The following is a 26,945-nucleotide window of genomic DNA, read 5'->3' on the forward strand; positions in this document are numbered from 1 at the left end:
ATTTCTAATATATTCTTTTGGCTATCTTTTAAACATCTTAAAACATTTGTAGGAAAATTGCATCCAATAAAAGTTAATAATTGTATTGAAATTATGGTTCAGGAAGGCAGTTCCTTCATCAACCTTGTTTATACAAACCTTGAAATTTTAAAAATAAATTTTCATGTTTATTTACTTATATAAAGGGTATGACTTGTTATAAGTAGTAAGCTTATTTATGTGTATCAAACAAATGTCATAACCAGTGGATGGGGTCAATGCTGCCTTGATGTAACGGGGGGGGGGGGGCCCAAACCATTGGAGACTCGTTTGATTCAAAACGTTTTTGAATTCTGAAATTTCTTTCATTAGCTCTAAGAAATCATTTTCTCCATTAATTTTAAATTTTTTTTCACTTTAAATTTTTGTGTATTCTTAGTTTTCATCAATTCTGGTTTCATTTCTTTCATTGATTTGGAATTCTCATTAGTTTTCAAACTATTCCTCTAATCGGTTATAATTTATTTCCCTAATCAGTTATGAATTCTTATTAATTCAGCCTACTGAAACTTTTGTTTTGGTATTTTCTGGTATTTCTATATTTTCTTTAATTATGTGTCTTTTTTTGGATACTGATTTTTCTCTCCTTTTTTTCCCTTGTATGGGCTCCTGCCCCCCCCCCCCCCTTACTGAACCATCTAGAAATCACTGGTAATAACAGCATTACATGATTATTCTTTTTCCCCCAAGGTTGATACAGGAAGAGAAACACACTACAGAACAAAGAGCTGAAGAATTGGAGTCAAGAGTAGGAAGCATAGAAACACTGAGCTTGCTAGCCAGAGGACGATCTTTTGAGAGGAGTTCGCCTCCTCAGAGTGGAAGATCAACTCCCAAGTCACACCATAGCCCACAAAGAGATTACATCAAATATCATACAGTAAGATTGCTCTTATGCTAGACATTGACAGTTTCAAAGGGAGGGGAAAGGAAATACCCCACAGATTCTGAGTTTCTAAGTTCTAGTATCTATATTTTGTAATAGCTTTCTATTCTGTTTGTGTAACGTCTGCGATCAGCAACTAATGTGTGTGTTTCCATTCAATTTTTATTTTTTATTTTATTTTTATTATTTTTTATTTATTATTATTATTATTATTTTATTTTTTTTTGGCTATTTCCCATGACACCATGTGCTATCAAGTTGATAATAATCGAGGGTGAAGAGAAATTTTTTCACCTTTGCAGTAACATAATTATTGCTTCCTGTATTTGAGTGGTAAAAAAAAGAATACTGTTTGATATTCTTTTATGATTTTTTTAGTCTCCTGGTGATGTCAAAGATGACAGTCGACTGATGGTTCGTAGAGAAGCAACTAGTCCTCCCACCCCTAGGTCAGTTCGATTAGAAAGAGTTGCCAAGGCTCTAGCGGAAAGTTCTGAGGAACTTAGAAGGTGAGTAGGATATTTTCATGTAAAATTTAGGGTAAGAAAAATAGTAATTTGATGAATGTGACAAAATCACTTTGTATCAATTACTGAAGTCATTTGTTTGAATCTAAGCAGCTGCATATAATCGTAATGCTTAAAATCTTATGACACACTGACACAAGTAATTGTTTCATTTCCCTCATTTCTGAATGATTTCTGCATCTTTTACATTGAGTTATACAGTGATAATGCAAAAATTTGTATATGGGTCTTTCTCTGGAAATTGGGCAAAAAATAAAAAATATATATAAATCAAAAATAAACGTCAACCAAAAAATCCAAAATATTCTTTGGGACATTTTTTTACCTGCTGTTAAATGAAATATAGTCAGCAGCAAAGTTTGTCAAGTTTAACCATGTTAAGAGATGGGCAAATCCGTTGTGGCATTTTTCCTATTTAGCACTTGCCTTGATATTTATGCTTGACACTCGCACCATGTTCCATGTATCTCTGTGGTTTATTTCCAACTTGGACAGGCACTGATACTCTGGATAATTTTTTTGTTAGTTGCATTTTTCTTTATTTTTTGTGTGTGTTTATCACTCCTTTTTCCGTTAATTTTATGAGCACAACAGATTTCGACTTTGTCTCTATTTTGCTAGAGCATGAGTTGCATTCTCAAAGCAGTCTTTAAATGAAACATTACTGCAGCTTGATGTTGCAACCAAGAAATTTGGATTTTTTTTTTTACTTTTCTCAAACCTTTTTTCCAATTACTTAATTTCAGAAGAAAGACATTTATACATGTTGTGCAACACTGATCAAAAACTAAACATATTAAAATCATGTGCTTTTCAGAAATAATAGATGTTTCTGAACTGAAACACATGGTAAAGTGAAAATAATTTTCAATTATATGTATTTCTTACAAAAAAAAAAATTGCCAGAAGGACACTTAATAAAGACATTCTCTTTTTTTACCAGAAAAAAATCTAATTTGTGAAGTAATTTACATTTCTAATTGATTTGAAAGGAGGTTCAAATGATGCCTACATTCTTCTCAACACAAAATTTAATAGGTGGCAACTGATGTTTTAGGACTTGCACCAATGTTTTTCAAATGTCACAAATGAAAAAAAAAAGCTGGAGAAAATTTTTGTTGGGCTATAAACTATGGATAAAGAATGTTTAAAATTATGAAAAAGATGAAGTATGAAGAAGTGTACCAATCTCAAATGTAATATATTATTAAAAAATAATATATTTTAGTTTTAAGATAGAAAGGAAATTTTCCATTTTAAATTTTGGCAAATGGGCAGAGGACAGCCCAAAGAAGGTTATTTTTTTGGCAAATGAAAATTTGTTCGAATTAATTTTAAAAAAGTCTATTAATGAAAAAATTATAAATAAAATGACACCTTTCAGAAACAAGAATGTGAATAGAAAATTCTATGCCAAATATATCAAACTTAATTTTGCTGGACACAATTTCGGCCAATTTCGTGAAAATCACCCATATATGAACTTGGTGTTCAGAGAAGACCTATGCTCTTGTTGACACACAAGACTTGAGCTACGAAGAAAGACTTGATTTCTTGCATTTTTTGTATTGGAGGAACACAGTTCTCTGGGAGATATGATCAAAGTGTTTAAAATTTTCAATGGGATGTATAGGATGAACCACGAGTTATTAATACACCATCAATCAACTGCTTCGACAAGGGCACACCAGTATTGTTTAGTAAGGGACACTTCCTCCGGGGGTCCTGAATTCTAACACAATTTACACATTTAAAAGAAGTAGTACAATAAACGTAGTGGGATAAATCAAGAAGCTATCGATACTTAGATAAGACAACCATAATATCTTTTTTTATGGGCAGTGTATTACATATAGTGGATCACGCTTAGAATGTTTATTAAAAAAACCACCATGAAATACATTGTAAGCAGAAAATGCTTTAAATGATAAATATTAATAAGGATGACTCGTAGTTCAGACCATGAAAATAAGTCACACTAAGTGGGGGCATTATAAGCAAGATCGACTGTAGTATTAGTTTTTTATTTTGTGGTACATGCTTTTATAATCAGTTACTGTATTTTGGTTGTATTTGACATCCTTATTTTTATGGGCATCTTTTTTCATCCACTTCATTGGATAATTTGGCTGTTGTGGCATTTGTGTTTGTATTTGTATTATCTGGTCATGGACTTCTTTTTTTCCTGCCCCGTAACTTTTTGACTTTAGGCAGGCTTCCTTTGATTGATTGGGGGGGAAAAATGTTACTTTGTCATGATTGTGTGAATAAGTTTATATTACTTTTAAAATTGACTTTTCAACTGCCTTCCTGTAATCATTCTACCTTCAACTGCTAACTACTTTTCTGTAATGTCATGATTGTGTGAAGAAATTTATATTATTTTTTAATCGACTTTTTTCAACTACCTTCCTTTACTCTGGTGATTTCGGTAATCCAACACAACTCTGGTCTGATATGTGCTGGATTAGTGAGTCTACTGTAGGCCTACGTGCCACCATATTTACAATGATCTTTCTTTCATCCATGTGAGAGAAGAGGTTATTAGTGTGTCACTACAGTCAAAAAAATTTGTATAATAGTTTTTATGTGGTAAAGAAAAGAAATGTTCAGTCTGATGTAACTAAAATTATCAAACTTAAGTTCAAAAATTATACTCACTGTTTTTGATAGGAGTTAAGTGCTAAGCTTGCCACCAATTTACTGAAGGGAAATTAGACCATTTGAATATTGTCAAAAAAAAAAAAATTATAAATTAAAACTTTTAATTTTTATTAATTTTAATTTATTTTACATAAAATTATAAAATAAATTAAAATTAAAATTTAATTTACTTGTAATCATTATTTATGTCAATCAATTAATACCTTTTCTTTTAATTTATGTGTCCTGTAGAAGTGTACATACTGTGCCTCATGCATCAGCTGCCATTTCATCTTCCATACATTTCGGTCCTCATGACATGATTTATGGGTATACTTTTTTTTATGTAGATAGATTTTATTATATATATATATATATATGTGTGTGTATTATTGTCTTTTCTAAATCAGTTTTTATTCACCTTGATTCTGGATATAATTCTAGGGAATATGTTCGAAAATTTAGATGTGTGTGTATTGGAAAATATTAAATAAAAGGGAGGTTTGTTGGATTTACATATCCACTCAGGCCTACATAAAACACTCAGGCCATGAAATCTTGTTTGGCTATGTGTTAGTACCAAAAAAATGCACCTTCATCATTTGTCAATTATTTCATAACATACAATAAAGTTCTAATGCATGAGCAACTGACACATGTGGTGATAATTTCTCAAGCATTGAAATTACATTCACGAGTTATTATTGTAGACTCCAAGGGCTGTTCATTATCATTGTTTTTATGCATCTTTTGGTATAACTACAATCATTAATTCTCATGACATGTCTTTAAAATATTTTAGTTTTGAGTGTATTCCTCACAAAGGCATTGGGGGATTTGTCTTCATATTTTAAAAGCATGAATTTTTTTGATATTTTTTGGTAGATTCTATACTGTGATCCCTAGTTCCCATCTTTTTTGTTTGCAGTAATACCCCAACTTACATCAGCCCAAATTTATGGCGTCTTGTCCTAAAAATGATTTTCTCTTACGATTTGACGCATTTTAAGCAAAACTTGAGGGCTTGTGACAACATGTTCTTAGAGAGAAATGTTCCGTTCAGTAAGTCCCACACACACACAAAAAAAAAAAAAGACTAATAGATAAAAAAGAATAAAGGAAATTGTTAATTTACCTCCCATCTTCTCAAGAGGAGGGATGGACAATACCATTTTAAAAGTTTACCTCAACTTACATCTTCAGCCTTTGGGGAAAAATTCTGACATAAGTGGGGTGTCTCACTGTATTGGTACTCTATATATATTTACAATAACTTGAAGAAAAGATTCGTTTTATTCTGTCCATTCTTGTATACATGAATATTATGTCTAAATGGTAAATGTACCCAAATTAGTTGTTCCAATCCTAAAGATGTAGTCGAATGCATAATTGTTAGATAAATTTTATCTTTTGTTTAAAAGTTTTTTTATATTTAAACTCATTGGTTTTAGAGTAGAATGAATGCAGCGCATGATTTTGTGGTTCCTTTTGCATTTAAGCTGATATTAGTATTCAGGTATACTCATTTGAAGATCATATAGTCATTAATAATAGTAGAGTAATTGTGTATTTCTTTTGTTGCAAGTGGATAGCCATACATTTTTTGCACATGGCTAGATATTGGTGATTGCTTTTTATGGATTAATGTAGAAGCCTTAGTGTTAGCCACATTTTTTCTCCTGCTGTTTTTTACTTTTTTATGCTAATTTAATTTCTTTTGTTGCATTTTTCATTTTGTTTTTTGCTTATCAACCCCCGCACCTCCTTTTGAACATGGCTTCCTTCTTGCTGCTGCTGCTTCTCCCATCCTGTTGTTATTAGCTATCCCGATTTGGTTCCAGAGATGTATAGCATGAGACAATCAGTTGCAGACGGGTCCTCACGCAGCTCTCCCTCCTCTCATAGCTCTGGCAACTCATCTCAGGACTCATTGCACAGAACGACCCCAAAGAAGAAAGGAATTAAATCATCCCTAGGAAAATTTTTCAGTAAGAAAGACAAAGTTAAAGGAAAAGAGGGTTACATATATTCATCGCAAGGTGAGTTTTTTCCTTTGTGTTTCTCAAAGTGAAAACCCTTCTTTATACAGTATGCCTTTATAGTAATGATAAAAATCATTACGCACATAAATTTGATGCATTTGTTAAAGAAAATCATGAATATAGATTATCTTCCTTTATTTGAATTTTTCTATAAAATTACAAACTTTTACCCTGTAGCACTTTTTTTTTTTTTTTCGTAATCATGTTTTTGAGAAATGGTTTTAAAAATGGTCTCTGCTGGGATTCAACCACATGCCCTCTTGCAAACTGGACAAGCATGCTTTCATCTGCACCACTGTGTACCATCTATGCCACAGTGTGTGAAATAAGGAAGGCAGGGTCATGTCTCCATTGGTGTAGATGGTAGCGTGCTTGGTGTGCAAGAAGGTTTGGCTGCGAGTCTTGGCAAAGACCAGATGGCTTTTCTTTCAGAGTTCACCTCAGAATATTATCCAGAAAATATGTGTTTCATTGATTTTAATAATACCCTAAAAAATTTAAAAATTCCTCAGCAATAAGTCCATCTTACCACATCAATTGTTATATGCTATAAGAATTCAATGTTTTGAAATGACTTTTCAATGAATAGCATTGTTTATATGGATTGCTGTAGTATTTTCAATTAAAAGTAAAAGTTTTGAGTTGAAATTTTTTTTAATGAAATGCAAAATGATCAGTTAATTTATTAATTACATTAATAAATGACTCCCATAAATATGTTTAGTTATTTTAATAATAGTTTTGGTAATTATAATTTTTAATAATTAAATTTTTCATGCAATAGTTGGGATTGTCAATGTTTCAGATCATTAGAGAACAGAAAAAATGCTCATCAGAAGATATTATATTTTGTTTATGATTACCTCACAGATGTTCATATTTTCAGGTATGATGTATTCGGACACTGATGTCATAATAAGTGAATCTGCAACGGCTGTCACTTCTGGTATCGGACAAAAATCTGATCATGATAGGCGGACCAAAAAGAAGTTTGTAATTTTTTTTTTGTTTTGACAATTATAGTGTAATCATGATTTAATGATACAGTACCTCATTGATTTCTGTGGTGTCTTTTCACAGATTTAAGATAGATTCAGGTTGATTTCCTCAATTAAATGGTAAATTTACATAAAAAAAATATATACACTAATCTTTTTCGATATAATAAATTGGAAGTAGGTTTTCAGCACCATCTAGCTGGTAAAATATTCTCTTATTTTCAGCCATCTTCAAAAACTTCGTCGTCGTTAAGGAAAACACCTATAGAGGATAGCTGTGGTCATTTCCATCGAGCAGTCGTAAAAAAGTCTCGATGACCGCATTCAAGCAACTAGCAAAGACTGGCTTTGTTTACGTAGCATTTATCAGCAATCATTTATCAGGGGCATGACCTTGGTTGCAGAAATTCATGTATAATTGTTATTGTATTCCATTAACAGCAGTGTGGTAAACATAAGTTTTTTCGTCAGCAGCTTTGTATTTTGAAGTCTTTTAAATTGTTTCCTCCGATTGAATATGTCTTCAGAAAGAAAATATAAAGCTTCTAAGAGTTCATATACCCAAGATTATCAATCACTGAAAGCATCCACAAAAGGAAACACTTATGTTATATGAACATTATGTTGATGTGATTTCTCTATTCAGCATGGAAAGACTGACATGGAATTATATTCTGCTCCGGAGCAATGCAGAACCTGTTTTGGGAGGGGGGGAAGGAACGGAACTTTTCTTAAAATTGACTTTAAAAAAATTTCAATTTTTTTTTTTTTTTTGTGAATTTTTTTTTGATCGAGTCTTTGAGTGCTGAGGGAAGGGGGGGGGCTACCCCCTCAGGAAAATCTCTGAATTTATGGATTCCAAAAGTTGCCACGTCTGCAATAGGGATCCAAGGAGCAAAAATTCAGTCACTTTCAATGTTCAGTCAGATGACTGATGGCCTTGCCTTGAAAAATTGTGATTGCTACTGGCCAAACAAACACTCCAGTATTGTAGCAGCTATAGCAAATGAGAATGCAGAATGAATGTGATTTGAACTCGTCTTAAATTACAAATGTTTGATTTCTTGTTGGTTGTCATCTTAAATCACTGTTTGGAGCCATATGATGGAAAAAAATTTGAGTGGGCATAACTGCTCTTAGCTGAGGGAAGTGTAATGTTTGTGAATATTTATTTTAAGTAGAGTTTTAGATGGCAGCACCAGGGTTGGCAGGTTTTTGAGGCATAACAGTTTATGAGGGTTTAAACCGCCACGTCAAAACCTTCCGTCAAAATAGTGTATTTTATTATATAAACTCCTATTGAAAATAAATAACACTGATTTCATATAATGTTTAAAATGGCAATATTATAACAGTAATAATTACTTAATTTAGTTTTCTACTCTCTTTAGAACAATTTTAAATAATATCGTCATTCTAAACTAGTCTTATTTTTCATGCAAATATGTGTGTATATATTTTTTTTACAATGTTGTTATATTCAATTACACTATATCTTTTATATATGTTGTTGGTTTTTGTTATTATTGAATTATGTTGAAAATTTCAAACTGTACTTATATTCTTACCAGAAATAGCATTGCGACCAAATACAAATTAAAGACCTCAGCAACATGCAAAATTATATGGCTCTGAATTAGGCAGCATAACAAAATTAGCAAATGCCTATCATTGATGCTGATTGAATATGAAAGCTGATAAAACTACTTTCCCCCGATCACTTCTTATTCTTAGTGCAACAATGTCTAATACTATGATTTTTGATGGGAATTCCCTAAATGCAGTAGTTTTTGCAATTAATGCTGCATCTCAACTTGTGAAATTGGCAATGATTTGACTAGCGAATCTTGCCATCCGACCTTCAATCAGAGTATTTCCAAACTTTGGATTTGTACTAAGGCTCCGTATTGTCTTTTAATATTCAACTGTATGAATTCATATAGTTTAGGATGTTTTAAAATTAATTATGGGCCTGTAAAGTACATCGAAGAAATTCCACTGCTTCAATTAAGAATTTTTTGAAGCTGAAACAGGCAGTTGAATAACTTAAGTCCCAGGGAAAAAAATTGAAATACCTATAGTAGCACAATCAAAAATAATAAAATGATTCATTTCTACGTTTCTTTAATCTAGATTTGTTTCTTTCATGAGTCGTGCCGGAAGTTGCCATAATGGTTCACTTGGACACGGTTAGTATGTCCCTCAAAGAAAGAGGGAGATATCACGTGATCCACACACACACAAAAAAAGCCTTATTGAAGAAAACCCGGGCAGCGCCGGGTATTATAGCTAGTAATTATGTATAATAAATTAATATATTTCAGACTGTAGTCAGCATGGGCTTAAGTATTTTGTGGTCCGGTGCAAAAAAAAAAAAAAATTGCAGCCCCTCTGAACAGGGGTTTTTCAATACCCCAGTGTGTCCATGGGTACTCTGGTGCCTGAGAACAACTGTAAAACTACTTCATAGTCATAAAGAAATGCCATTTGGCAATAAATATGGAGAAAAGTGTCTGCTTCCCAGTTAAAAAATTTGAAGTGCATCCCCAGGCACTTGAAGATTTGGGACTCTTAGGGCTAGAAAGCCGATCATCAACACAGACTTTCAACCTTAGAGGTTCTATATCTTGGACTGAATTTTAAGCTGTTGCTTTTCTAAGAAGTTGAGGTCAAAATGTAATAAACATTTTTATCCACGTTTGCATCCTCAAAAATTTAGCGGCCCTATGCAGCCACACCCTTTGCATCTGCCGAAATCCGGTTCTGATTCAGTACCTTGATCAGGGGTAATGTGAGTACTCAAGGTTCACTATACATGTCAGTCAATGAAGATTGTGCATGCAATAGAAAATACAAAGGCAGTAAATGTCTTGAAGGTATAGAAGAATTACACTATCACTAATGCCATTACTGTCATCATCAGAATTGTGGCAGCTCTTAAGAGAGAACCAGTCAACTCCTGTTGGATTAACCTTTGGCCACAATGCGAGCTCCAGAACACAACCATTTCTACAGAGCCAATGTTAACGAAACAGGTGGGTGGAGAAGGGTTCAATGATATGGATACAGAAAAGAAGTTGAACAGCTAATTAATAGCAATTCATAAGCAGGGAGGAATTAATTAAACCAAGGAGGAATTAATGCAGCTGACTGCTCATGAAACAAGCGGTACCAGATGAAGGGCAAGATAAAGAAGTGAAAGACAAGTTTACCATGAGTAACATAGCTGAAGGGTTTCGCAAATTCAAAGCAGCAATAGATTATTTTCATGATATAAATCATTAATTTGTAGCTATTTTTCCTCATTTTAATGAAAATTCTTGCTGGTCTCATAGCTGTTAATGAATCACTGTTTTGCTGTATTAATATATTTTTTCACATTAGTTATCATATTATTAGTAGATTTTATAAATTTGCACAGAATTTCTTCTTTCTCCTTGTATGTCAACTTTTTGTTTTTGCTCTACAGACATGAGCTACTAGCCGAATCCATGAAAGCTGGGACCCCTTTTGCTCTTTGGAATGGACCAACGATTGTGGCTTGGCTTGAAGTGTGTATTCTTCTCTTTTTATTGTATTGTTATATTTTTCCTCCTTTTGTTTATTTGTTAGTGAACACTGTTGTTGTGATGCATTTAAAGCAAACAATCACTCAGCATGTTGCTCCTGAATTACATGCAGACATTTGGCTTCATTCTAGCCACAGTGTCTGATCTGTATAGACATACTTTTTCCACTGAGCTACCAGCTGTCAAGATTTGATATCAAACCCTAATGAAGTCTCCGGTCAATGTGATGTTGGTTACATATACTATATTCAAAAATTTCAGACTTATTTTATTACAGCAGAATGAATATAGATAGAGATTTGGTGTTTCCTTAGAAGTAACTACCCTGTGTCAATAATGTATTTTTGTTATTGTTCATACAAAGATGTAAATGTGGATTGCAAGCCATTTTTTTTGTCACATCTTCCTGTGCCTTTGTCACTACTTGCTGCACTTCTTTAGAACCCAAGAATCATTGCCCCTTGAATTAATTCTTTGTCTGAGAGAAAAGGTCAAAACCAGGAGGGACCTGTGAGCTGGTGCATTATCGTGATGGATCATCCATGACTTAGCCTTCCAAGATCTGGTTGATTACGTTTTAAGAATGATGGGTCCCTCCTTGTGTAAGATTACCTGTCAAAACATCACATTCCAATACTTTCACAAGCAACATATTACCCTGATCTGCCCCATGTGACTTTTTCCATTTTTATTCAAACGAAAAATTTGCTCAAGAGGCAGTGATTGTCAAGTTTCGAAGAAGTGCAGCAAGCACTGACAACGCACTGGAAGATATGACAACAAAAAAAGGCTTGCAATCCACATTTACACCATTATATGAACAACTGCAAAAATGCATGCTTCAAAGGAAACACCAAATAAACAGGTTCCACCTATATTCATTCTTCCACAATAAAATAAGTCTTTATTTATATTGAGCGTAGTAGTATATTCTGAAGTTAACACATGTAGTGTATCCAAACATGTTACAGTTCAGGGGCTGTACTATCTACTCATTCCTATCAGGAATCTGATCCATATCTGCACCGATTATGATAATATAAGCATAAAAGGGAAATTTTTGTATTATCTGCATTCCCCTCCGAAAACAAGCATAGTGTTTCTCCGAATATTCGGAGGAAGATGCTGAAGGAGTGTCTCCCCTATTTGTATTGGATGGTATTTTCTACTCGCGATGGTGCTGGTTTAGTGAAAAATTTATTACGGTGACTCAAGTAGTGTTTTTCCTTGAAAGAAAATTATGCTATTTCATCAGCCTTTTATAATTGATTGTATTCAATTATAGAAATCTACTCATTATCAAGTGTAGTATACAGTGAAACCTTGCTACAATGATATAACGATAAATCATTCTACAACTATATTCTTCGAGTTTTGTTTCAAAATGCTTACACTCAAACTGCTGCCTCTCGATATAATGATAATCTCTTTGAAACAATATTTTTCGTTGGTCCGCAGAGTATTATATCAACATTTCACTTTATTTCTTGATTATATTATACTAAAATTATATATATATATAATAAATGAAGCAAAGTAATAATCACCCACATCCATCAAAACAGGCAATGACAACAATACATTTTTTGATTTTGGTAGTTCCTTATGAACTGCAGTACGGCTTAAAAATAAATTAGTTATAATGCTGAAATATCCTCTTGAATAATATTTACGCTGAAAAATATATTTAATTCTAAAAAATAACTCTTCATGTACTCCTTCTGTTTTCCATCTTCCCCATTAAAAAAAAGGAAAAAATATATATAGCTAATATATAGCCCCACTAACACCTTCCATTTTTAACATTAAAGAATATAGAAGAAAAACAAATGTTCTGCACATGCATCAAAAATGAATTCATGTTGCCACTGTCGCTGAACAAAAAATTCAGGAAATGTATAGTAGTAGTCTAATATCGCAAGCTTAATTTTGATTGGTCAGCGGCCAATCAGCCAAAGGGGGAAAATTGCTTTTCCTTGTGTAGAAAGTGATTTCTTTTGATTTTCCCTCTTTCACGTCACATGACATTAAAGAGAGAGCCTAAGAATAATTCCTTGGTGCCGTTTTTCGGATTATTCTTGAAGTCCTGCTCATGAACCTATGCTTATAATTCAGATGGGATGAAAATAAGCATGAACAGGTAATACAGCCCCAGTTTTCCCTGTTGTGTGTTTGGTTATTTTTCTTTATTATTGGTTGTGCATTGTATTTATATTGAGCAAAGAGTTCAAATTCCTCTAGTTTAAACTTCTATTTCCTAGCTTATCCACTACCTAGGTGTAAACATTACAATTTAAAAATTAAGTAAATATAACATGTAGAAGAGAATATATTCAACATAAGCACTGCATCTGCCTCACCTTTCTGAGTTGAAATTTAACTTTCATGTGATTACTGTTTTCACATATTCTACAAGCAGATGTTTGTTAGAAAATGCTTGCTAAATGCCGGGAACCAAAGTTGATTTATGAATGTTATGTTGTAACTTTGGGAGTCAATTTATTATTGATTGTTTATTGCCCCATTTTTGTTTTTTTTTTATACAAAAATTTTAGGTCTCTATTCAGAGTAAGCTCTGTAAGCTTTCAAAATATATTTTTTAAAAACATAGTTGCTGTTCGAGATAGACCAAAAAATACTGTAATATATTTTTCTTGAGTTTAATATTTATAAATCAAAACACTAGTCAGCTGAGGTAGCACTATATGTTATAACGATTATATTCAGAAACAGATGTTTTAGCATGTCCAGTTCATTAAAAATTCTACAGAAGAATGTGTAAAATGTACATAAGTGGTATAGTAGCAGTAGACCACACCACCTAAAAGATTAGAAGCGTAATTGTGTGAAAGTATTGAAAAACAAATTCTCTTGAGAGTAATATTATGGTTTCAAATTGGAACAAAAAGTTTCCTTCTACCTAACACATAATATGCGCATTTGTTCTTTCACAACGTTAATAGATTACTTGTTTTTGTTTTTATCAAGTATGTTTATTCATTTTTTGTCTGTTTTTGTTCCAGCTATGGGTTGGAATGCCGGCTTGGTATGTTGCAGCATGTCGTGCAAATGTGAAAAGTGGGGCGATAATGTCAGCCCTATCGGACACAGAAATACAACGAGAAATTGGAATCAGCAATCCTTTGCATCGACTGAAGCTTAGGCTAGCAATACAGGAAATGGTTGCACTAACAAGTCCATCAGCGCCAAAGCCATCTCGGACTGTGAGTTTCCGTCTGTTATTTTGTGTTTACAAACTTCTACATTTTGAACAGATCATATAAATCCAGCCTCAAAAGTTTGGGTTCTGATTTTTTTTTCCTCTCTCGTCTACTAGTGCAACCATTTGCTGTTTGCAAATGGAATGCTAGTGTAATTTGCATGTAAACAAAATTTTGACTGGCCGCAAGTCTCACGAAGATTGCAAGAAGAGAGACTCCCATTTATCAGCACAAATGATGAGTTATTTAACAAGCTTGCAAATTTTTTGCTATGCTAAAGCAACTATTAAGTTTATGCCAGAGGCATTGAGCATCAGTATGGGTGGTGTTTCCTCCATCCTAAAATGTGTAATAGATCACCAGTTGCAGTAAATTCACAGGCTCAACGAGGCTGTAGCTTTAATAAACAGGAGATCGTTTTCTCTGCTAGAAAACAATACCTCAACTCATTTCTAGTTGATTATGCATCAATTTTTTACTTGAAAATCTGATCCTACTTACTTCATATTCATTAGGTCTCACTCCAGTAGACTCTCCCCCCCCCCCCATCTCAAAAGTAAAAATGGTCTTAAGAGAAAATCGCTATGGCAACTTTAATGACATTCAACAAAATGTGACAAAGCTTCTTTGCAGTTTACAAAAAAAGGACTTTTGGGGAGTACAAAAAATTGTATGCTTGCTTGTAAAATGTGTATAGGTAGAGGAGTTTACAGAAATTTTGCCTGTCCTAACTATATGAGTGACAAAGTGAGTGGCTGAGTATATGAGTGGGTGAGTGATTGTATGCGTAAATCACAATATGAGTGACAAGTGTGTTATCTATGAGTGACCAAGTGTATAATCATATGAGTGACTAAGTGAAACTGAGTTGGTGGGTGTGATGACTGTGTGAGTGAGTGACAGACAGTATGTGACTGTGTGAGTGAGTGACAGACAGTATGTGACTGTGTGAGTGAGTGACAGACAGTATGTGACTGTGTGAGAGACCAAGTAAATATTGGTCATTCATTTACTCACCCATTCAGTCACTCATTCTCATACAGTCACTCGTATTCATAAGGTCACTCACTCATAAAGTCAAACACAGTTACTTGGACACTCATATGGCCACTCACTCAACCATTTAGTCACTCGCACTGTCAGTCACTTGGTCACTCATACAATCAAGGCAAGCGGAATGTCAGAGGTGAAATCCTTGGGAACGAAATATTGGGAGTTAAATTTTCATATTCCAGATAGAGGAAGAGTTTTTAGTAACATTGAAGTTAAGATTTTTATGTACATGCAGAATACGATTTTTCATATCGAAGTTACAGAACTTTTAACAACCCATGTATATTAGCTAGTGCTGAATTAACTGGCATTTATGGAAAATACATAATTTTGTTACATTGATTGCAATTATTGATGCATTTCATTCTATATTCACATTGGTTGTCATCAATAACATTCTATAATTATGCAAAATTTTCCTGTGAACATAAAAAAATTTTCAACACAAAATCATGCATTACATTGTGGTGGGTGCATATTTTATAAATGGTGAATGTGTGTTTGTATTGCATGCTTATAAGCTTATCATTCCCATATCTGACCTTTTCTTATATGTTTTATAGAGTTTAGCCTTTGGTGAAATGAACCACGAGTGGATAGGGAACGAGTGGCTAGCTAGCTTAGGACTTGCTCAGTATCGCTCAACGTTCATGGAATGCCTTGTAGATGCTCGAATGTTGGATCACCTCACCAAAAAGGACCTCAGAATGCATTTAAAAATGGTTGATGGTTTCCATAGGTAAGTGAATGAGTGTCTGTGTTGATTGAAAAGTCTGTTTAATCATGATTTTGATTTATAGCGCAGAATGCTTGAAATATTATATTGCATTTTTATCAAAATTAACAGTATAAATTAACATTATTCAGTGTTCACTAAACAGTTAGTTTATTGTTCCTGATAAAATCTCAGTAATTGGTATTGCTGTGTTTAAGCGAATACCAATACAACGCCACAACAGGCAAAATGCCCAACGAGGTGGCTGAGAAAAAGATGCCCATAACAAATATGGATGTCATATATTTCAAAAATACAGCAACCCAATTGAAAATTAAAATTATAAACAATATATACACATGATAAAATACTATACAATGCCCGTAATGTATTTATAGTTGTCTTATTCTAAGTATGAATAGCTTCTCGATTTACCCCAACATGTTTATCATATTTCTTTTTAAACGTGTCAATTGTGTTACAATTCACTACCTCTGGGGGTAAGCTATTCCATTTATTAACAACCCTATCAGAGAAAAATTCCGTGCGACACCATAACCTTGTATTGTCCCTTACCAATCGATACTGGTGTCCCCTTGTAAAAGCAGTTGATTGGCGGTGTACTAAAAGTTCATGGTCCATCTTATCCATCCCATTCAAAATTTGTAACACTTCTCTCTTCATAACTCAAGCCCTGTGTGCCAATAAGGACACACGTAGCTCTTCTCTGCAACCTTCAACCAAGCCTATGTCCGTCTGTAGGTATGGTCTCCAAAACCTTACTGCATACTCCAGTCGCGGGCGAACTAAGCCTTGAAAAAGCGGAAGAATTACTTTAGGAGAACGAGAAGAGACCTTTTTGAAAATGAGACCAAGCATTCTATTTGCTTTTTTAACCACCGATGAACAATGTTCAGAAAACCTAAGCTGCTCGTCAATGAGAATTCCCAAATCGTTGACCCTAGTTGCATCTGTTATAGTGACACCATTCAACTCGTAAGAGAACCGTGGGTTGTTCGAACCAAAATGAGCAACCATGCACTTATCAATGCTAAAGGTCGAGCTCCATTCATTTGCCCATGCTGCGATCCTGTTTAAGTTGGTCTGCATCAACTCCCTATCGCTTTGATTCCCAATTACCCCCATTAGCTTCACATCATCTGTAAATTTGCTAGTAATCCCATCGATACCCTGATCGAGTTTATCGACAAAAAGTGAAAAAGATATGGGGCTAAGGACACTTCCTTGAGGAACTTCACTTGTGACGCCTGTCCAAGAATTCCCCGTTCACCATAACTTGATGAGACTTATCTCTTAACCACGATTCTATCCAATTCAGCAAGTTGCCCGCAATCTCCTGTAAACGCTTCAAGAGTTTTCCATGTTGGACCCGATCGAATGCCTTCTCGAAATCAAGGTAAACAACATCTACATTTTTGCTCTTACCCAAAGCCTTAGTCACGTGATCATAGAAACGGAAGGGGTTAGTTACACATGACTTCCCCTTCCTGAACTTATGCTGATTTTCCGACAATACATTATTCTCGTCTATCTACTTCACAAACTGCCTTTTGATAATAATTTCCAAAATTTTCAAGAGGGAGCTCGTCAAACTCACTGGACGATAATTGGACACAGCTTCTCTACTACCCTTCTTAAATATCGGAACAACATTAGCAAGCTTCCAATTCCTTGGGACAATACCCTCAGCAACACTGCTCCTATATATCTGTGCGACTGGCCCCAACAATTCATTAGCACATTCCCTGAGAACCCTGGGATAGATATTTCCTGGTGCTTTGCTTGCACATACATTTTTTAGAAGATTCAGGACCTCCACCTCTTCCACTTGAATACTGTTGAGGGTTTTATTACCCCATGCAACACCCGTATATTGAATATCATTATCTCCATTAAAAACCGACGTGAAAAAGTCATTGAAAGCACTACACATGTCTACATTGATCTCTAACCTGACCCTCCTATCGAGAGGGGACCAACTGTACCCTTACATCCATTATTGGCGTATTGTAAAAATGATTTTGGACCATAGCCAATGTTATCTGCCAACCTAGATTCAACTTCCTTTTTACTATCCCTTATCGCTTTCTTCAACACTCTTCTTTTATCAGTAAACAATGATATGTCGCCTCATCCACTTTTATACACTCTGAATGCTCTTTTCAAGATAAAGGTTAGGCAAGCTATCCGTGAACCATAGAGGGTGCGATGTACAAACACACTTCTTTTGAAAAAAGGGTATGACGTTGTGCAAAACAGAGGACAGTTTTGTACTAAATTCTTCACATTGACTTACCACCCCTACTGATTCCAACAGGTCTTTGAAAACTCCCGCTAACCTTCCTCTCAAAATATCAAAGTTAGCTCTCTGAAAACAAGGAACCAGTTTCTTGTTATCAGCCTCACCCAAGGAAAAGTTATAGTGGAATCTGGTGATGCGATGATCACTGGAAGAAAACTCTTCCCCCACCTAAACATGTTCAACAAGATCCTCAGAACTAGTAACAACTAAATCCAAAATAGCAGTGCCCCTAGTGGCTTCTGATACATGCTGATACAAAAACTTTTCAACTACGAACTTAGTCTCTTTCATACTGATCTCCAGATTTTTTTTGGTTCTCCCAATCAATAAAATAATTTTTTGGCAGTATTATAGTGATTAAGAAAAACAAAAAAATAGCTGGGACTCGTGTTCCGTCGGGGTCAATCTTTCATAAGAGGAAAAAGCAGCAGATTAGTGTGAACACAATTGCGTATCTAGTGCGTTACACCAACACTAATCCTAATTGGACATTACCTAATAATAAATTCACTGGAACTCAACTCATCTCAACTCCTTACTCTGTACTCCATGTCAAAATAGAACACTCAAGTCCAACATGCATTGGTAGGAATAATTCTGCGTAAAATAAAATTTCTGGATATGCAATTTCATAGTAGGTAACTCGTATTGAAAATCTAGTTTAAATTGTTTCAAGAATGTGTAAAGTGCAGTTGACAATAGGGGCCAGGGAGGGCGTTTAAAAGAATATTTATTTTTTTATACAACGTGATCATTCCGAAGAGATCCTTACAATCTGTAATGAAATAAATAATCTGTACTGAATAAAAATAACAATTTTCAATAATTTTTTTTTTTAATATCCAACAATAATAATTATCATTTGCAAGAAAAATCGACAGAAATAGCATTAAAAAAGGACCTAACGTTCAAATTTGAAGATGGTTATTAATTGTTCTGGTCACAAAAGCAAATACTGTACCTGGAAATAATTTTTGAATTACTTCAACAGAATTCCGGATATGCGACTGATTATTTTACTATCCATTAATGGCCACTCCTCATTGGCAGAGAAAATTTTCTGTCTCATGATTGTCCGTTATTGAGAGGTTCTAATGTAGCTCAAAAATTTTCAGGTGCAAGACGTTTCAATGCAGTCACAAATCTTTCACAAAAAATCTAAATCACATACAGATATTCAATTGTGAGGATTTGAGAATGCTGAATTAGTAAATCTAAGCGATAGTCATCACACTTAGAAAATATCTATTAATAATAAAATTATTTTTATTAAAACTAAGTGACAATTGTAGTTGTGTTTGGGTTTTTAAAAAAATAATTTTATTATTAATAGATATTTTTTAAGTATGATGTGAATATTACTGACTGCAATCAATTTAAATATGTGCATCTGTTTTGTGAATTGAAATTTCATAATTCACAAATTTATTATTTTTTTGTTTTGTAATGAAGTTTCTTGTAATCTTTTGAAACTACTGTAATTATTTTCAAATTTTTAACCCTTTTTATACTGCCGTTGCAGGAAAACATTGATGGGGGAAAAAAATCAAACATTTGTCACTGTATCTTCCAATTTTTTATGCGGATTTTTAACATCATTTCCAGGGGGTCAATGAGAAATTTTGATTTTTGGAAAGGGGGCGATGGGCTAAATAAGTTTGGAAAACACTGACCTAGTCCCTTGCTGCCTGGGCAGAGGCGGATTCATTGAGGTTAATGTAAATTTTGCTGCCCTTTTCTCATTCTAACTTTCTTGGCCACTTATTCCTCAAATTTGTAGCCCGTCTGAACTTGCTGCCCTGAACCATAGCTCCCTAAGCCCCCTGTAAACACCCACTGTTGTTATGCAATCACCAAATGAGTTTAGGAACTAGTTCTCTGGTCTCTAACAATATTACATTTCGTTGAAAGTTTTTCCCATTCATGAATTTTTTGATTTTTTGACCTTATTCAAGTTTGTAAAAATGACTGTTGACGGCATGAAGTTAAGAATGTCGCAAAAACAAATGAAATCGAAGTGCCCAACTGATTCTCAAACTCGTATATATACTGCATCATTGAAAATCAGATACATTACAATCTCGGATATCTTGTGCTATTTTTGCATGATCTTGATGTGATTCTATCACACTGTGAAGTCCAGTGACACAATGGTTAGTTGTTACAGCCCCTGTTACTGTCTTCAATTTAATCTGGTTGATTTTGGTTGCAGCATACTAAAGTGTGTACAAAGGCACATCATTTTTTGCACTTGTCTATAAATCGCCAATTTTTGAGTCACCTTTACTTGTAATACATAAGAAAATGGACATAAATATTATATAAATTGGAATGTATGAATATTTTGGAAAAAATCAGACAGACCACACTCTCTACTGTACCACTTCTCCACCACCTTATACTTTAATTGTTCCTGCAAAACTTTATTTCAATTAAACAATAAGGGACAACTAAATTATACTTTGTTATGTAATATCAGGAAATTAGTGGTTCAGACCTGCCAACTCTCCAGATTTAGGCAGGAGACTCCTGATTTTTCCTCCTGCTCTTCAAATTTGTTAAAATTTCTCTGGATTTTGGCAGAAAATTAAATTTTACGCAGGCTTTCACATTGTCGTGATGTCAATGACTGTCGTCGTCGTTAGGGAAAGCACCCATAGAGGACAGCTGTGGTCATTTCTATCGAGCAGCCGTAAAAAAGTCTTGGTGACTGCATTTAAGCAACTGGCAAAGACGTGACTTCGTTTACGTAGCATGTATCGGCAATCTCATTTATCAGGGGCGTGACCTTGGTTGCCGAAATTCCTGTATAATCGTTATTGTATTCCATTAACAGCCGTGTTGTAAACCTATTTTTTGTCGTCAGCAGCTTTGTATTTTGAAGTTTTTAAATTGTTTCCTTCAAATTAAATATGTCTTCAGAAAGAAAATATAAAACTTAAAGCCATATAAAGCTTTTAAGAGTTCATATACCCAAGATTATCAATCACTGATAGCATTCATGAAAGGAAACGCTTATGTTTTATGCACACAGTATGTAGATGTGATTTCTCTATTCAGCATGGAAAGACTGACATGGAATTATATTCTGCTCAGGGGCAATGCAAAAACTGCCTTGGGGAGATTAAGGAACTTTATCTTAATTGATTTAAAAACAATTTTGTTTCAACAAAATTTTTTTTGTGAATTTTTAGTTGTTTTTTTTTATCGTGTCTATGAGTGTCAGAGGGGGGAGTACCCCCTGGGGAGGATCTCCGGATTTCTTTATTCCAAAAGTTGGCATGCCTGGTGGTTATATCACCATCCTTTCTGGGATCCCATGCTCTGTGGGAGAAATGTTGTATTTTTTGTTTTTGTTTTTTCATTACTGTGCATATCATAATAAAGAATGTTATTATGCATTTTTATTTCTTTTGCTAATTCACAGGACCAGTTTACAGTATGGAATAAATTGTTTGAAGAGGTTGAACTATGATAGGCAAGCTTTAGAAGATAGAAGGAAGCAAAGCGAGAATGAAATGAGAGGTGGTAATAGCATCACATCCACATGTTCTTTTTCTATATGGCTTGTACCCTACAGGTTAATGAGGATCATTGAAAATGTGCAGTTTATATTATTGCTATGATTACAATCAAAAATGTGTTTTAATAACTTTTGCCCATGCTCCAATCCTGTTTAAGTTGGTCAGGAGTAACTCCCTATCGCTTTGATTCTCTACTACCCCCATTGGCCATCATCTGTGTATTTGTTAACAATCCCATTGATATCTTGATCAAGTTTCTTGATAAAAATTTGAAAAAGTATGAGGAGGCAAAGGACACACTTCTTTGAGGAACACCACTTGTGACACCTGTCCAATCAGACAATTCCCCATTCACTATAATCTGTTATGACCTATGTCTTAACCATTTCTATCCAATTCAGCAAATTGCCCCCAATCACATGTGAAAATTGCTTCAAGAGTTTACTATGTTGGACCCGATCAAATGCCTTCTAGAAATCAAGTAAAACAACATCTACATTTTTGCTCTTAACCAAAGCCTTAGTCACATGATCATAAAAGCAACGGAGTTTAGTAACACATGATATCCTCTTCCTGACCCCATGCTGATTGTCTGACAATACATTATTCTCGTCTATCCACTTCACTAATTACCTTTTGATGATAATTTCCAAAATTTTTTTATCATCAAACTCACTGGACAATAATTGGACACAGCTTCTTTACTACCCTTCTTAAATATCGGAACAACGTTAGCAAGTTTCCAATCTCTTGGGACGATACCTTCAGCAACACTACTCCTGTAGATCTGTGTGACTGGCCCCAACAATTCATTAGCACATTCCCTGAGGACCCTGGGACAGATATCATCTGGTCCAGGTGCTTTGCTTGCACACATTGGTGTGCACATTGGGGGGGGGGGGGGGTTGTGATTCTAACCCCCCCCCCCTCAAGCCGAGATTATAATGTTATTTTACAATAGGAAAAAAGGTAAACCCTTTCTTCTTCAGAAGAAAATATGTCTTCAGAAAGAAGACATATTACCCCTTCTCTCTTGAGAACATTCTACCTATGCCTATGCTTGCACACACATTAGATTGCACACACTTAGAAGATTTAGGACCTCCACATCTTCCACTTGAATATCCTTGAGGATTTTATTACCTCATATAACACTGGTTTAAGAGAAGTTATAACACTAGTTAAGAGGTTTTCCGAGAAGGCGTCCCCACGCAAGATGGATTGATGAGATCAGGAAAGTGGCAGGAGTCAACTGGATGGCTAAAGCATCAGACAGAGCAAAATGGAAAAAATTTAGAGGAGACCTTCATCTAGCAGTGGATTGAAAATGATTGTTGATGATGATGATGATATCACTGGTACATTGAATATCATTTTCTCTAATAAAATCTGACGTGAAATAGTCATTGAAAGCACTATACGTGTCTACATTGCTCTCTACCCTAGACCCTCTTGTCCGGGGGGGGGGGGGACAACTGTCCCCTTACATCCATTACTGATGTATCTAAAAATGATTTTGGGTCAGAGCCAATGTTATCTGCCAACCTAGATTCGACTTCTTTTTTACTATCCTTTATTGCTTTCTTCAATACTCTTTTTTTATCAATAAACAATGATAGGTCACCTCGTCCACTTTTATACTCTCTGAATGCTCTTTTCTTTTCAAGATAAAGGTTATGCACACTATCTGTGAACCATAGAGGGTGCAATGTACAAACACACTTTTTTCGAACAAAGGTTATAACGTCATACAAAACAGAGGACAGCTTCGTACTAAATTCTTCCCATTGACTTACCACCCCTACTGGTCCAACTGGTCTTTCAAAACTTCCGCTAACCTTCCTCTCAAAACATCAAAGTTCTCCAAAAAAAAGAAACCAATATTTTGTTATCAACCTTACTTGAAAATTTATTGAAAACTGAAGACACAATGATCACTGGAAGAAAACTTGTCCCCCACCGAAACATGTTCAACAAGATCCTCGAAACTAGTAAGAACTAAATCTAAAATAACAGTACCCCCTGGTGCCTTCTGATACAAAAAAGTTTTGAGCACCAACTTAAGAAAATCTTTTATACTGATCTCTAGCTGAAGGGTTCACCCAATCAGTAACTGGGTAATTGAAATCCTCTAGTATGACAACCCTCTTACGCTTACACATGTAGGAAATTTCATCTGGAAATTTGGCTATGTAGTTTGGATTCCTATTCGGTGGATTGTATCAAACCCTAACAATAAGTTTATGATGTCTTTTGTTTTCAAACTCAACCCATATAGTTTCAATATCACTTGTCTGCACATTATGCACATTACACACTCTATACTTCAAACATGATTTCATGTATATCAACACTCCACCCCCCTTTCCTATTCAATCTATTTTTCAAAAAAGTATCGTTTCCGGAGATGTGTAAGAAAGATTCATCCCTATCGTTTGCCCATGATTCTGTAATGGCTATAAGATCAGGCCCTCCACAACCATCATTGTTTCTAAAAAATCTTTCTTATTACCCAAGCTCCTGGCATTAATTAGCACATATTTTAATTTCTCCTATGATTTGGTATCCATCAAGAAGCCATCCAAGTCAGAGGTGGGTAAATCCTTATCGGTACTTTTGTGATTGAAATTAACTAACTCGCATTTCTGACTATATGGTCTGGGAGTAAAAAACCTGACCTAACCGTATTGTAAACCTCCCAGACCCCCTCCTATTCTGATAGATCCCATCCGAACGAAGCCACCTATTGGTAAATATGGGAACCTCCAAGAAGGTACATGCAGAAAAAGATGACAGGGTGATGACAGGTGAAGGTACATGCAGAAAAAGATGACAGGGTCTATCGGACCCCACCAGACCAGTTAAGGGCTTTCTTTCTTTTTTTCTTTCAAACCGAGCATAACTCAGGTCTATCACCATCTATGGGCGATTTACTACCTAGTGAGTTGTGCTGGAAGTGTAACTGTATGTACCTAACAGTCTGAGTACTATGTAGTGTTGTGTTTGATTTTTCATTGCCGCCATCTATATTTCAGAAGAGAGTACCAGTTAAGGGCTTTTCTCTTTTTTTTTTCCTATTCGAGCACAACTCAGGTCTATTGCCATAGGCAATTTACTACACCAGTTAAGGGCTAATATTTCAAGAGCATAGAATTAATCGACATGATAACCTTATTATTAAATGCTTAATCTATTATTTTTAAAATTTTTGATTTTTTATTTCTGTCTTCATATATACATTTTTTTTTTCAGATGTATTAGTGTGGTCTAACGACAGGGTAATGAAATGGATTGATAGTCTAGGTCTTAGGGAATATTCGCCAAATTTACAAGACAGCGGTGTGCATGGTGCTGTGATAGCCCTTGACGAAAGCTTTGATGCCAACGCTTTGGCTCTGGCCCTTCAAATTCCCACCCAAATGACTCAGGTGAGCAAGGAAAAAAATTTAATTGAGAAATATTGTTCTGGCTTCCATTTACTTTTCATCATACCCCAAATTGCACCTCACATTAAAATGTGATAACAAAATGTCTTTGCAATTGAATTGAACCAGTGTTGATTGGTACAGTGAGAGATTTTTTTTCAGGTCAGGCAAATACTTGAGCGAGAGTTTAGCAACCTTTTGTTGAAAGCGACAGAAAGACGGCCGGATGAGGTAAATATCCTTACGTTTATTTTACCATTTCTTCATTCAATAACACTTTTTTAAATTTCTTTACTCGTTCAGCTTTTTTTAGATCTTGCATGTGTTATGTCATGCGCTAAATGCATGCTTGAATATATTTATTTTCATGAATGAATACTGCTTCAGTAGTTTTCTTTTTTTATTGTTAATTAAAAATTTACTTTGATTATTTGATTATGCAAGCATTTCAATTAATATTTATTGAATTGTACATGATTTAAGACACAATATAAATGTAGACTGTCTTTCTTTTCCTCCCTGCTCTACCAGAAGCATAAGGATAAATTATTATTAACAAATGAACAGTTTTATTGATTATGAAAACTCAACTTTGATGTTTCATACTTTTGTTCGTGCTGCTTTTTGCTGTATTTGCAATTAAAAGACTATCACAATATAAAGTTTCATAAGGGAACTTTTTAAAACTTTTATTTTTAACACCAGGCTAATAATTAGCAATTAGATCACGCGCTTCAAAAAAAGATGGTTTGTCGTTTCACAAACAAAAACATTAAGCAGATCAGAGCCAACCCCAGTGTCATATTATACTATGTCTTGTATTCATCTAATGAGCAAAACTATTTTTCTTCTGTGGATTGTTATGTCAATTTTTTTATACGTGTGTAGATATTTTGAAGTTATGGAAAAACTAATGGGATCTCCATCATTATATATCAGCAAATTCTTCTCGTGATACAAGTAACTTGAAGGAATGACTTACTTGTGACTCAAGTTCCACCGTATTTTGATATTTGAAATATCTGGTGCTGGTTATAATCCTGGGGCAAAATTTCACTCAGTGAGGGTACGCCAATGACACATTGAACATTTTCAACAAAATTTAATTGTATTCAGTGTTTTGCGAGTATGAATGTAATTTATCTGCCATGCTTTTATCGGGTCGGTCAATTGATCAGTTGTTAATCACAGTTAAAAATTTTAGTTGAGTTAATCCACTCGAGCAGTTTGATTAAAATTTTTAATAAAAGTTTGTGAATTAACTCCCAATTTTTTGGAAGAACCGATTAGATGCCATAAAAATCATGTTCTATACAGAACATTTCGGATAAGTGGTCGTATTAAAAAATATTTTGATCAAATTAGATTCAATGAAAATTGATGCTTTCAGTTTCAAATTGAGTTTGATGGGAGTGTAGGTGTCGCTGTAAAAGTTCTTTATCAAAGGAGTTTTGAAAGGCGACCAAAATTTATTGTCTCCATTATGAACAGTAGTTTTTCATATTCTTGGAAGCATTAGCTCATCTCCTCACAAGTACCATTTTGAGAAAAGTGTCTAGGAAAACAAGCAACAGTATAATCGAAAGTAGTCTTAAAATCTGTGAATAATAACCAAAAATAATCAATTTTTTTTATTACAAAAACGACAAGATCCAAATGAAGAAATCACAGGTTTTGGCAATTATGTTCAGCATATCAAATTGCTTGAAGCGGGCAGCCTTAATTTTTTTTAACCTATTCCTACATTTGTTTACATCTACCGAATAGGTGAGTGGAATGAATAAAATGTATTTTTTGAGCATCTATTAATATAATTTTGTCACAAAACGATTAAAATTTTGTTTGACTTACCAGTTAAAAATTTTAATTGATTCTTAACTTTACTTTTATCGAATCAGTTCTAATGTAATAAGCTAAGAAATACAAAGGCTGCAAAAGGCCCAACAAGTTGGCTTAAATCTATGTGAAGGTTAGGTTGAG

General features: G+C 34.4%; 1 protein-coding gene across 4 annotated transcripts in view; it reads left to right on the top strand.

The window, feature by feature from the left end:
- LOC149071806 (liprin-alpha-1-like) overlaps positions 1-26,945 on the top strand; it is a 153,130-nt gene that overhangs the window by 112,596 nt on the left and 13,589 nt on the right. For 2 of the 4 annotated variants that reach the window (XM_089247919.1, XM_089247917.1), the window contains exons 14-24: positions 730-919; positions 1,304-1,434; positions 4,348-4,425; positions 5,917-6,134; positions 7,024-7,126; positions 10,605-10,686; positions 13,728-13,928; positions 15,542-15,717; positions 21,444-21,544; positions 24,793-24,968; positions 25,128-25,196. In XM_089247919.1, coding sequence (XP_089104045.1) covers positions 730-919; positions 1,304-1,434; positions 4,348-4,425; positions 5,917-6,134; positions 7,024-7,126; positions 10,605-10,686; positions 13,728-13,928; positions 15,542-15,717; positions 21,444-21,544; positions 24,793-24,968; positions 25,128-25,196 — 1,525 coding nt within the window. The remainder of the gene's footprint in view (positions 1-729; positions 920-1,303; positions 1,435-4,347; positions 4,426-5,916; positions 6,135-7,023; positions 7,127-10,604; positions 10,687-13,727; positions 13,929-15,541; positions 15,718-21,443; positions 21,545-24,792; positions 24,969-25,127; positions 25,197-26,945) is intronic. The other 2 variants (XM_089247918.1, XM_089247920.1) reach the window with 2 other exon arrangements.

The sequence above is a fragment of the Pholcus phalangioides genome, unplaced genomic scaffold (genome assembly GCF_987345545.1).
Source record: "Pholcus phalangioides strain wild (caught in Gottingen) unplaced genomic scaffold, Ppha-v1.0 ptg000018l_1, whole genome shotgun sequence".
In the NCBI taxonomy this organism is placed as follows: domain Eukaryota; kingdom Metazoa; phylum Arthropoda; class Arachnida; order Araneae; family Pholcidae; genus Pholcus; species Pholcus phalangioides.